This window comes from Pan troglodytes, chromosome 18 (genome assembly GCF_028858775.2).
Source record: "Pan troglodytes isolate AG18354 chromosome 18, NHGRI_mPanTro3-v2.0_pri, whole genome shotgun sequence".
Lineage (NCBI taxonomy): Eukaryota > Metazoa > Chordata > Mammalia > Primates > Hominidae > Pan > Pan troglodytes.
In genome coordinates, this window is record NC_072416.2 from 31226681 (window position 1) to 31240527 (window position 13847).

Consider the following 13847-nt stretch of genomic DNA (forward strand, 5'->3'; position numbering starts at 1 on the left):
CCCAAGTCGGGGATTTTCAGGGAAACAGCTTAGATAAGGCCAGGCATACAGTAGCTCCCACCTGTAATCCCAGCATTTGGGGAGGCTGAGGTAGGAGGACTGCTTGAGCCTGGGAGTTCGAGACCAGCCTAGGCAACATAGTGAGACCCCCATATCCACAAAAAATTTAAAAAAGGAGTTTGTGTTCCTGTAGTAGCATACTTGGGAGGTTGAGGTGGCAGTATCACTTGAGCCCGGGAGTTCAAGGCTAAAGTGAGCTGATTGAGCCATTGCACTCCAGCCTGAGCAACAGAGAGATACGCTGTCTCAAAGGAAATACAAATTAAAAAACCAGCCGGGCATGCTGGCGTGTGCCTGTAGTCTCAGCTACTTGGGACACTGAAGTAGGAGGATCGCTTGAGCCCAGGAGTTCAAGGCTGCCGTGAGCTATGATTGTGCCTCTGCAGTCCAGCCTGGGCGACAGAGAAAGACACTGTCTCTTAAAAAAAAAACAAAAAAAAACTTAGATAAGAGGATGCTGTGCCTCCCTGGGGGTCTTCAGTCACCCATGGTCCTGGCAAGAGAGGAGGGCCAGGAGAGAGCTTCACCCACCTGCTGTCCTGCCCATGTGACATCCGCAGGTGCTGCCATGGCCACGACTGTTGTTACACTCGAGCTGAGGAGGCCGGCTGCAGCCCCAAGACAGAGCGCTACTCCTGGCAGTGCGTCAATCAGAGCGTCCTGTGCGGTGAGTCCCCAGCACCACTATGCCACCCACCCCGAGTATCCCCTGGGCATCCTGGCATAGCCAGATGACTTCCGTGCCCCTGTTGCAATACCACTGCTTCCAACTCTCTATAGACCACCCCTTGGGTATATCTAATGTAAGTGATATTTATTTTATTTATTTTTTGAGTCAGAGTCTCGCTCTGTCACCCAGGCTAGAGTGTGCTGATGTGATCTTGGCTCACTACAACCTCTGCCTCCTGGGTTCAAGCGATTCTCATGCCTCAGCCTCCCAAGTGGCTGGGACTACAGGCATGCACCATCACGCCCAGCTAATTTTTGTATGTTTTTCAGTAGAGGTGGGGTTTCACCAAGTTGGCCGGGCTGGTCTCAAACTCCGCACCTCAAGTGCTCTGCCCGCCTTGGCCTCCCAAAGTGCTGGGATTACAGGCATGAGTCGTGGTGTCTGGCCCTAATGTGAGTGATCTTTAACAATGAGGACTTGAAAATGAAAACCCTGAAGAAACCTAATTCTTTGATGTCTGGATGACAAGGAAGAAGATAGAAATGGCATCAGATAATAAACAGTGTAAATGTTTATCAGAAAGAGGCTGGTGGTCGGGACCAGTAGGAGGATCGCTTGAGTCCAGGAGTGCATCTCTACAAAAAAGTTAAAGGATTTTTTAACATTGGCCAGGTGTGGTGGCACACATCTGTGATCCCAGCTACTTGGGAGGCTGAGGCAGGAGGATTGCTTGAAGCCCAGGAGGTTGAGGCTGCAGTGAGCTGTGATCGAGCCACTGCACTCCTGCCTGGGTGACAGAGCAAAACCCAGTCTCAAAAAAAAAAAAAAATAATAATAATTATAATAATATTTTACATAACCAAACACTTCTAAAGATTAAAAAAAAAACCCCACAATTAATTAAAAACCTCAGGTCCCTCAGGCAATCATACCAGATACTGAAACAAAGCAATAACATAAGGACTGCAGTATTTATTTTATTTTTATATTATTTATTTATTCTTTGTTAGTTTGTTTTTGGAGTGTGGGTTTTGTTTTATTTTTTGATTTTTTTCTTTTTTTCGACCCACGGATTTATTCTTATTGCCCAGGCTTGAGTGCAATGGCGTGTTCTCAGCTTACTCAACCTCCGCCTCTTGGGCTTGGGCGATTGTTCCACCTCATCCGCCCTCCGCCTCTTGGGTTTTGGTGATTGTTCCACCTCGTCCACCCTCCACCTCTTGGGTTTGGGTGGCTTTTCCGCCTCAGCCTCCTGAGTAGCTAAGGGAGGAGTCTTGAGATTATCATCCACTGAGGATGGAAGAGGAGACGGTGGAAGAGGAGCAAGGAGACACTCCTTCAGATTATCATCCACTGAGGGTGGAAGAGGAGCAAGGAGACACTCGTTCAGATTATCATCCACTGAGGGTGGAAGAGGAGAGGGTGGAAGAGGGATAAGGAGACACTCGTTCAGATTATCATCCACTGAGGGTGGAAGAGGAGAGTGTGGAAGAGGAGCAAGAGGACACTCCTTGATATTATCATCCACTGAGGGTGGAAGGGGACGATGGAGACATTCGGGAGGTGTCTTGAGGCTCAGGGAGTTATCCGTTATAGAACGTTGTTGAGTTGGAGGAGGTGGCTGGCGGCCCATCCTGTTTTTTAAAGTTTCAGCTGTGAGGTAGGGCCAGTAGGGCAATCCTGAAGAATGACGATGCTCCGCTGCCGCCATTCTGACCTGTAGGGCCGAAGAAGGGAATGTTTTCACACATATTCATTTGATGGACAAAATTACTGCCACCAACACGGTCTGCACCTTCTGTTGCTGGTGATAGATTTTTGCACCTTTCCATCCTCCAGGTTTCAAAATAGCAGTATCACTGTCATAATATCACCCTTCCACTGAGTACTGCTGACAGCTGGGGGGTAAAGAAAAGTCATTGGGACACACTCTTGTCTCCACATGCCACTGTGTCTGTCTGCAAATGTAGGCAGGCTGGGGTCCTGCCCCAGGGAAGACAGAGTCATAACAGAGTAATAAAGAAGCATGTTTGAGACACAGGAGTGTCTATGTCTATCCTCATTCCTCCCTCACAGCCATCACCAGAGCATGTTTCTTGCACCAGGTCAACAGACAGTAAGAAAGGCATGAAAAGCCCATTGTCCACACATGTTGCAGCTTCTTTTTGGAGAATGTTTTCCAGGCCTTTTATGTTCTGTCTCTGATTCTCAGAACTCTGCAAGGTCAGTGTGACCACCCTGCTCCAAATCTAAGAAAACAGAGGTTTCCAGAGGAACGAGAAATTGTGCCCAGGGTCACACAGCTTGCAAGAGGCAGAGTGGAAGTTGATTCCAGCTCTGCCTGCAGGCCCCTCTCACTTCCCCTCTGTTTCCCTTCTTGACAAAGGATCTTCTTCACTCTGGAGGTGCCACCCATGAGAACAAAGAGCTCTGGAGAGATGTGGATTCCTGAAGAGCTGCAGGGGAACTGGGAGAGGGTTTTCTGACAGAACAATCTTACCTCAAGAAGTCAGTTAGGCATGGCTGTAATATTTCTTTTCACTCCCAGGTAATACCAAATTGTAAGTGCACTAGGACATAAAGAATACTTTTGTCCATGCAAAAATGAGGTGGGAATTCTAAACAAAGCAAGTTTTAAAACTGTGTTTCACTTCAAGTGTGCAAGTCCCATCACGTGTAATCATAGGACTCGGCAGCTTTTGAAGGTACAGAGGCCACACAAGAACCAGCTTAGCTGAGCATCATTTAAGGCCTTCATTTGGAATTGTCCCTGTGGGTAATAAGTTACATTCACTCTTCACTAATTTACAGTCAGGGCCCATTTGCTATTACAAATATGGAACCTCTGACACTTTGAATATTAGATCAGGGGCCCCACTGGGTGGGGATGAAGGTGTTTTTGCACAACACGGTTACCAACAGGGATGGGACTGTGATGCTTGTAGGCAGCCTTTCTCTCTGCCATCTCCCTCTGCAGGGCTTGAGCACAGAGCTGTAGGGAGAAAAATGTATCCATGTCCTGACCTGGCAGACTATGTTCAAAAGCAAGGAAAACAAACAAACTTACCCAGTTGCAAAGAGGCTTTCTTGCAGAAGGGGGGATCTGAAAAAGCCAACACATGAGAAATTGAATGTTGAGAGAGTCTAAGAGCCGTGGCATCATCTGCATCAGCACTGAACTATCCTGCAACTGCGGGGAGGAAGCTCCTTACTTTGCATTTGTGGTAGTCCTCTGCCCGCCGCCGCAACTCTTGCGCACGTTGAAACATTTTCCTATGGATTACAATCACTTTCATCAGATAAAGCACCACTTTCAGGATGATTTTAAATAATCTGCCATGTTTCTGTTATCCTCACAACTGTACCCTTACACAATCTATCTCTACCTAGAAAACGTATTTCAGATGGCTATAAGAGTACAGTCTGAGCCGGTCGCGGTGGCTGACGCCTGTAGTCCCAGCACTCTGGGAGGGCGAGGCGGATGGATCACGAGGTCAGGAGATTGAGACCATCCTGGCTAATACGGTGAAACCCCGTCTCTACTAAAAATACCAAAGATTAGCCGGGCGTGGTGGCAGGCACCTGTAATCCCAGCTACTCGGGAGGCTGAGGCAGGGGAATCACTTGAACCTGGGAGGCGGAGGTTGCAGTGAGCCAAGATCACGTCATTGCGCTCCAGCCTGGGTGACACAGCCAGACTCCATCTCAGAAAAACAAAAACAAAAACAAAAACGAAAAAACTGTACGGTCTGATCCAAACTGTTGCTATATTGATTCCTCCTCTTGCTTACTGCCTGCTGACTTCGGAGATGATAGTTTCCTTTCCCATTCTCAGTATATCCCTAATTCATCCTTCATTGAGCATCTTTTATCATAAAGCTGTATTCTCTTTGTATTAATATCCTTACCGTGTTTCACAGGGCAGAAACAGCTGGGCTTATAAACAGGCATAGTCCTTTTGAAGGATGTGGTTGATCCTACAACAACACACTTTCCTAAGGATGACAACAACTCACCCCACCCCTAGAATGGCTGGTATGAACCGAGTTTCCACACAGTCTAGCTGGCAATGGGGTCAGGAGACGTTTTGCTGCTTCACATCTTTTGGTCACTGGTAAATATTAAGGTACTTTGTTTTCTGTTTTGTGAACTCTCTCTCTCTCTCACGATATGTCTTCTGACCATTTGTTTCTATTTCTGCATTTACTGCATCTAAACATTGTACAGAGGTTAAAAACAACACTCCAATGGGCGTTTCCCAGGAGGGTGGGGTTCAGTTTCTGAACTCACTTGTAGGTGTGTATTTCTTTCATATCCAATTTCCCATTTTCCTCTGCCTCTGATACCTGCCTCTCCTTTTCTGCGTGCTCACATTCTTTCATGCTTAGTTTCCTCAGGTTAGAAGGGAGAGAAATGCACACACATGATCCACCAGCCCGTGTGGGATTCCCTCTGCCCTTCTGGCATCTGAAGGCTGTGATTCAAAGATCCCCCCTGCAACCTTCCCACAAATGAACCAACTGATTCTCACAACTGAAGGGAGAATGGACACCTCCCATTGAGGGACAAAAAAAAAAATCACACTCTGGCCTGCTGGCAAGTCACCTGTCATTTCCAGCTCATCTTCATAGTTCCATAGTTAGTCCCATTCTTTAGTAAATATAAAGACTATTAAAAGCTTCTATGAGGTGCACTATGTGTGTCTCTGGGGTCAGTCTTGTGCTTGACACAGCGAAAGATCATTTTAGTTCAGTGTGAAAAACCAGACCTCACCAACTCATCACAACTAACTCCATCGGAAGCAGAGGATTGCTCCTCATCTGACTCCTCCTGTGTGAGACCTGATTCTCAGTCAGAGGCTGATGCCGGAACTGAGACCATCAGCCATAGAGAGATCCTTCCAGAATATGGTGTCATTAACCCCGCAGTTCACTACTGCACTTTGCCATGATTCAGGACTGGAACTCTTGTCATCGACTTTAAAGATCCTGGTTGAGAGAAAAGGCAATCTGAATGCTGGGTGCATCTATTGAATTACAAATGATCGAAATGGCTCCTAAGTCAGGGTGTTATGTCCTGAAAATACGTGACAACGGCAAACCATCCACCCTGGTGTTGACTGACTTTAACAAGGTTCAGTTCACAGAGATTGAGGGCAGAAAAAGGAAACGGCCTAAAAAGGGTAAGTTTGCTGTGTTGCCCTCACACCACTTGATTCATGGTCCTGATCCTAGGGATCTCACCTGATACTTGGTTTTATAGGAAGGATGTGTAAAATTCCCAGAACGCTAGGAAACAGGGACGAAAACACTTCAAAGAGAAAGTTAATGAACTTGTTTCTGACCACAGGGCGTCCTTCAGCACATGCTGTCTGGAGTGGCCTCAAACAAGGAGTGTGTGGTGTGGTGCTGAGAATGCAATGGGAGCAGGGGTCCTGTCCCCACGCTAAAGAAGCTCACAGTTTAATGCAAATGAGAAGCCAGTGAGGACATCGCTACTCCTGCTGTGCACTTGGGAACTGGAAACACAAAAGCTGACTCTGGAGGGAAGCTAAGGAAGCATTCTACTCTTGAGTTGACATAAGTGCATCTGAAGCTTCTGATCTCTGATGAGAACAATGGGGGACACCAAACAGAATATAAAACCCATGATTGAATACATCAAATTGCTAACATGGCAGTAAACAGACATGAGGTGAAGATGGAGAAGAAGGAAACCCAGGACGAAAGTCAGCCTCGCATTTGGAACCCATTTCCCTGAGTTTCATTGCTGAATTCCAGAAGGAACTAGTGAGATGCAAAGAAGCACAGCAGCTTTTGCACACATGCGTGGGATTAGATGGAAAACAAGTGGATTGAGGGTCTGCCAATGAAAGCGACCCATACTGAAGTCCACTGGCTCTGGTTGAGACCCAGAAGAGTCATGCATCAGAATAGAGGTGGACAGGAAATACCCTGGCCTTTGTAGGGACTGAGCCTGCACCGACGACCTCAATTGCAGCCTGTATGGAGGACCCCTGACCATCCCCCAGAAGTAGACTCCCATCTCTTCTGCAGCAAGATAACATGCTAGTAGGCCTCAATTCATTGCTAAATATTTTTTAACAAGTATCTCACATTTAACAAAAAAAGATCAGTCATATGGCAGCAAAATACAATGTAATATGACCAAAACATGAAAGACTGTGAAAATGAATCTGGAGGTGACCCAAGCATTGAATTCAACAATCCAGGCTGGGTGTGGTGGCTCACACTGGGAGGCTGAGGTAGGCAGATCACCTGAGGTCAGGAGTTCAAGACTAGCCTGGCCAACATGGTGAACCCCTGTCTCTACTAAAATTACAAAAATCGGGCCGGGCACGGTGGCTCACACCTGTAATCCCAGCACATTGGGAGGCCGAGGTGTGTGGATCATGATATCAGGAGTTCTAGACCAGCTTGGCCAATATGGTGAAACCCCGCCTCTACTAAAAATACAAAAATTATCCGGGCATGGTGGCATATGCCTGTAGTCCCAGCTACTCAAGAGGCTGAGGGATAAGAATCGCTTGAACCTGGGAGGTGGAGGTTGCAGCGAGCCAAGATCATGCCACTGCACTCTAGCCTGGGTGACAGAGTGAGACTCTGTCTCAAAAAAAAAAAAAAAAAAAAAAAAAATTTGGCCAAATATGGTGGCACACACCTGTAATCCAAGCTACTCGGGAAGCTGAGGCAGAATTGCTTCAAACTGGGAGGCAGAGGTTGCAGTGAGCCAAGATTGCACCATAGCACTCCAGCCTGGGCGACAGAGCGAGACTCTATCTAAAAATTTTAAAAAAAAAAAAAAGGCTGGCTGTGGTGGCTCATGCCTCCAATCCCAGCACTTTTGGAGGCTGAGGCAGGTGGATTACCTGAGGTCAGAAGTTCGAGACCAGCCTGGACAACACGGTGAAACCCCATCTCTAGGAAAAATACAAAAATTAGCTGGGCGTGGTGGTGGGCACCTGTAATCCCAGCTACTTGGGAGGCTGAGGCAGGAGAATCGCTTGAACCCAAAAGGCAGTGAGCTGAGATTGTGCCATTGCACTACAGCCTGGGCAACAACAGCAAAGCTCCATCTCAGGAAAAAAAAAAAAAAAAAAGAGAGAGAAAGGAAAACCAATGCCAGTACTAGCAACTCCTCTTCCCCCGAAAAAATGACAAACAAGAATGTAGGAAGGGAAAGGAATTATACAGCTTAAACTAATGAAGCAGAAAGGACAAACTCAATTTTGAACCCAATGAATTTGCCACAAATATTGTAGAAAATATTCTCAAGGACTTTACAGTTGTCTACTTTGATTGGCACAAGGTTCATACAACAGTATTTGTGTCAAGGCACATCTTACTGTTTTTTGGCGGTCTTCCTCTTTCCATTGATTTTGTCATGATGGTTGATTTTCGTTGTCACCTTCATCTTATGGATTTTAGCTGTAACTTTTCTTTTCATATGTCTCCGTAGAGTAATGACGTCTTTCCGGCCAATTTTATTTCCTGGAAAGGAAGAAACTCTTTTCTTTGTGTGCATACAAATGGACCTCAGCCCTTGGTGAGAGTGAGGACAGGAGAAGGTGAGAAACCTGAGGGCAAGAAGCTGTTCTTTCCCTTTCCAGGGCAAACTCATTTCCACACTATGGGGACTCCAACAGAGCCATACCTTCCTGTCTACGTCGGTTGGACCTCCAGGCTCTCTGCTGTACATCTGTGGATCCATCATGTCCATTTTCAGACCGGAAGATAGTCTTCAGGAAAGACAACTAGGAAATAATAATATAAGAATGACGGCTGGGCACGGCGGCTCATGCGTATAGTCCCAGAACTTTGGGAGGCCGAGGCAGGTGGATCACGGGGTCAGGAGTTCAAGACCAGCCTGGCCAAGATGGTGAAACTCTGTCTCTACTAAAAATACAAAACTTAGCCGGGCATGGCAGCGGGCGCCCGTAATCCGAGCTACTCGGGAGGCTGAGGCAGAGAACCGTTTGAAGCTGGGAGGCGGAGGTTGCAGTGAGCCGAGATCACACCACTGCACTCCAGCCTCAGCGACAGAATGAGACTCTGTCACACACACACACAAAGAATGACATGAGGCTGGCACGGTGGCTCACTCCTGTAATCCCAGCACTTTGGGAGGCCGAGGCAGGCGGATCACCTGAGGTCGGGAGTTTGAAACCAGCCTCACCAACATGGAGAAACGCTGTCTCTGCTAAAAATACAAAATTAGCCAGGCATGGTGGTGCATGCCTGTAATCCCAGCTAGTCGGGAGGCTGAGGCAGGAGAATCACTTGAACCCAGCAGGAAAAGGTTGTGGTGAGCTGAGATTGTGCCATTGCACTCCAACCTGGGCAACAAAATTGAAACGCTGTCTCAAAAAAAAAAAAAAAAGGCCAGGTGCGGTAGCTCACGCCTGTAATCCCAGCACTTTGGGAGGCTGAGGCGCGTGAATCACAAGGTCAAGAGATGGAGACCATCCTGGGGAACATGGTGAAACCCCGTCTCTACTAAAAATACAAAAATTAGCTGAGCATGGTGATGCACGCCTGTAGTCCCAGCTACTCGGGTGGCTGAGGCAAGAGAACTGCTTGAACTCAGGAGGCAGAGATTGCAGTGAGCAAAGATCCCACCACTGCACTGCAGCCTGGTGACAGAGTGAGACTCCATCTCAAAAAAAAAAAAAAAAAAAAAAAATGACATGAATATACTTCACACAACGGAACTGTACACTTCAACACGGTTAGATGGTAATTATCATCTTATAAGTATTTTACCACAGGTTAACATGTTTCACAACTTGAAAAGGAAGTAATTACCTTCAGCTCTCTGAGTTCTAGAATTTGTAACATTTCACCCCCTGCTCCTTCCTGATCTGCACTGGAGCATCTTCCTTCTGTCCCTGCTCTACTCAGAGTTCACTTTCCCTTCCCTCACATCAGCTTCATTGAGGCTGGTTTGAACTTAACGCAAAACATTCTCACTAATGACTGAATTCCCACCAAGATTTCCATATTATCACAGTATGCTTTTAATCTTCTAAGATATTAAATATTTGTTCTCATCATAGCGAAAATGCAATGCAAATCCCATCTCAGATGTGGGTCAGATACCTATGAATCTCCTGAGGTAGTCATTGAAATGACTTTTTTCTTGAGATGGAGTGTCACTCTCAACCATGCTGAAGTGCAGTGGCGCTACCTTGGCTCACGGCAACCTCCACCTCCCAGATTCAAGCGATTCTTGTGCCTCGGCCTCCCAAGTAGCTGGGATTACAGGTGCCTGCTACCATGCCTGGCTAATTTTTGTCTTTTCAGTAGAGATGGGGTTTCACCATGTTGGCCCATCTGGTCTTGAACTCCTGACCTCAAGTGATCCACCTGCCTCAGCCTCCCAAAGTGCTGGGATTACAGGCATGAGCCACCACACCTGGCCTGAAATAATATCTTTCAAATTCTTTGTAGAATTTGTTTTTTCCTGATTTCTGCACATAGGATCAAAAAAAAAATCATGTACTAGGATTTCAAGAGAAGCAATGGGTAATCTAAAAAGATGAAAAGAGCAACCACGTCAATCCCACAACTACTGCTAGATTTCATAGGAAAGGTAGCTGGCCCAGTTTGGAGCTAGGAGAAATGTCAAACACATGAAGAAATGACAAGCAAAGAAATGCCATCACGCATGAATGCTTCATGGCACCCATGATGTCCCTGCTTAGGAGGTAATGGTATAGATGACTAGATGACAAGGACAAAGATGAGAGGTGCGAAGACGTCCAAGTCCAACAGCTCAACTGAACTTTCCTAAATGGAACTGTTAAAAAGTGGTAAATTTAAAAACTTCCCCTGACCCACGTGGTGGCTCACGCTTGTAATCCCAGCACTTTGGGAGGCTGAGGCGGGTGGATCATTTGAGGTTGGGTTTTGAGACTAGCCTGGCCAACATGGTAAAACCCCGACTCTACTAAAAATACAAAAATTAGCTGGGCATGGTGGTGGGCACCTGTAATCCCAGCTACTTGAGAGGCTGAGGCAGGGGAATCGCTTGAAGCCAGGAGGTGGAGGTTGCAGTGAGCCGAGATCACACCATTATACTCCAGCCTGGGCAACAGAGGGAGACTCGTCTCGGGGGTGAGAAAAGAAAAAAAAGAAAAAGAAAAAAAAGCTTCCTCCAATTTATACCGAAAATTCTCTGTTCAGGACTAAGTGGCATAGAGAATGTTAAATGTGCCTAGATATCTTCATAACTCATATATTTTCTGCTTTCTACATATCTTGAAAGGCAGTGCCAAATGACGTGTAATTATCTAGGTGGTTAAACTGAAACATACTTCCTCTTCCCTTGAATATAAAAAAGCATTGTGGTATTAGTACTTTTATCTTGGATCATTGTTCAGAAGGAGGTTCAGCCCCCAGACAACCACATTTTTACTGTCATGAATGGCAAGACAAAATGTAGAGCTCAACTTCCCCAAAGGAAAAAAGGCTCAAAAGACAAATTATGGCACAACTTAGCAGCCAAATTCTTACCAAGTACAGACTTTTGACATACTGATCTCTCTCCAGTTGCAAGTGGGAACATGCACTTTGAATGATGTCATTCAAAACTACCCTGCCCAGACACACTTTTCATTGATTCTCTTGGAGGGCAGTTCTAAGAGATTCTCTGGGGCTTTCTCTGCATCATGAGACGCAGTGCAGTTCTGCCCTTCACCTTCCGGCAGTTTGTCACCTCGTCCCTATGACCTCAGAGGAACTTTGTCTCAGGCCAATTGTTTGTTCCTTGGCCTCTTTCATTTCCCCTAAAAATCATTTGCTGCCCCTCTAAACTGGCCTACATCTCCATCTATCTCCCTCTCCCCTCAGAAGAGGGTGCTCTTTAAGCATCAACCATCCGGCCCTTCTAGCAGTCTCATTTTTCAGCTGGTTCCCATGTTTATGCCTGTTCTATGTTTTTCTTTTCCTGTTAAGCTGTCTGTCGTCAGCTCATTTCTGCAGTGAATCTTCAGAGAGGAGATTGGAAGCTTTCCTTCCACCCATACGATAGAACTATAAAGCAGAAGAGTTTAGAAAGAATTTCCTATTTAAGTGACGACACCTCATACTCCATTTGTGATAAATAGCACAAAGGTTAAAAAAACTTATTTTTGACCAAAAGCTCTGTTGACATTCTATTAAACAAACACCGACCTATTTAATTTTCATAATGTAAATGGCAGACATTTTCATAATTCTTATGCTAATAAATCATTTCCCTGGTTGTTTGGGTAAAACCACATATTCATAATGAAGTCCAGAAATGTGAATTGTTTTATATAATTTATTCTTATTTGTGATTACAAGTATACCTCTACAGAAAGTTAGTATACTCACACAAAGGTAATTTGTGCAGAAGAGAATGGTAAATGTGTAAGGTCTCAGAAACTCAATAATGATAATTATCAAATTATCCAATTTTTGTGGAGATGGGGTTTTGCCATGTTGGCCAGGGTGGTCTCGAACTCCTCCACAAAAGTCAGTCTCACGATGACGATAGACAGCCAGAGTATTGATAACCTGGAATAATAATAGTTGAAATAATGAAAAGGTCAATGACACCGACAATATTTCACTCAGAAAGAATCATCCTTAGAAACCGTCAACCTCCTCCAAAAGGTAACCACATCCCTCAGATATCACCGTGGGATTCCACTGCTACAAAAAAGAACAGAAGTTACAAGTCTCATGTTTTTCAGATGGCTGGTAGTGTTTTTAGGCATTGCAAATGTGGGGTGCTGTCTTTCTTGGTATAAAGCAGGGATATCCAATCTTTTGACTTCCCTGCCTATATTAAAAGAAGCAAAGTTGTCTTGAGCCACACATAACATACACTAACACTAACAATAGCTGATGATCTAAAAAAAAAATTCTTTTTTTTTTTTTTTTTTTGGAGACAGAGTTCCGCTCCACTCAGTCGCCCAGGCTGGAGTGCAGTGGTGCAATCTCGGCTCACTGCAACCTCCAGCTCCTGGGCTCAAGCCATTCTCCTCCCTCAGCCTCCCGAGTAGCTGAGATTACAGGTCTCTGCCACCATGCCCGACTAATTTTTGTATTTTTAGTAGAGATGAGGTTTCACCATGTTGGCCAGTCTGGCCTCGAACTCCTGACAGGCGATCTGCCTGCCTCGGCCTCCCAAAGTGCTGGGATTACAGGTGTGAGCCACCGTGCCCAGCCATTTGTTTTTGTTTTTGTTTTTGTTTTGGTGTTTTGTTTTTGAGATGGGGTCTCACTCTGTCACCCAGGCTGGAGTGCAGTGGCGTGCTCTCGGCTCACTGCAACCTCTGCCTCTCAGGTTCAAGTGATTCTCCTGCCTCAGCCTCCTGAGTAGCTGGGAGTACAGGTGCCTGACAATGCACTCAGCAAATTTTTGTATTTTTTGTGGAGATGGGGTTTTGCCATGTTGGCCAGGGTGGTCTCGAACTCCTGACCTCAGGTAATCTGCCCGCCTCAGCCTCCCAAAGTGCTGGGATTACAGGCATGAGCCACTGTACCTGGCCAAAATCTCCTAATGTTTTAAGAAAGTTTACAAATTTGTGTTGAACTGCATTCAAAACTGTCCTGGGCCACATGCAGCCCGTCACTCATGGCTAAGACAAGCTAAGTATATATAAAGTAATTATCTTTTCTTTTTGTTTGGAGACAAAGTCTTGCTCTGTCACCCAGGCTAGATTGCAGTGGCATGATCTCAGCTCACTGCAACCTCCGCCTCCCGGGTTCAAGCGATTCTCCTGCCTCAGCTACTGAGTAACTGGGATTACAGGCGCCTGCCACCGCACTCGGCTAATTTTTGTATTTTTAGTACAAACAGGGTTTCACCATCTTGGCCAGGCTGGTCTCCAACTCCTGACCTCATGATCCACCTGCCTCGGCCTCCCAAAGTGCTGGGAATACAGGTGTGAGCCACTGCACCTGGCCAGTAGTTATCTTTTCTTTAAAGTTATTTACTTGTTTTTTAAATTGATGTATAACATTGGATGCATTTATTATATATCACATGGTAAAAGAATCCCTCTAAATAATACTTCTCTCTTGGATTATATGAATCTTTGTCATTTAAAGCTCAGCATAAGTAA

General features: G+C 45.7%; 1 protein-coding gene across 6 annotated transcripts in view; it reads right to left on the reverse strand.

Moving 5' to 3' along the window:
• Positions 1-1701: 1701 nt before the first annotated feature.
• The window catches only part of LOC129137415 (nuclear pore complex-interacting protein family member B8-like), a 41029-nt gene continuing 28883 nt past the window's right edge, over positions 1702-13847 (reverse strand). For all 6 annotated transcript variants that reach the window (XM_063796919.1, XM_063796918.1, XM_054669095.1 and 3 more), the window contains 6 exons: positions 12109-12291; positions 8405-8504; positions 8097-8241; positions 3943-4003; positions 3798-3833; positions 1702-2447 (listed from right to left, as the gene is read on the reverse strand). In XM_063796919.1, coding sequence (XP_063652989.1) covers positions 1767-2447; positions 3798-3833; positions 3943-4003; positions 8097-8197 — 879 coding nt within the window. In that variant the 5' untranslated portion in view covers positions 8198-8241; positions 8405-8504; positions 12109-12291 and the 3' untranslated portion in view covers positions 1702-1766. The remainder of the gene's footprint in view (positions 2448-3797; positions 3834-3942; positions 4004-8096; positions 8242-8404; positions 8505-12108; positions 12292-13847) is intronic.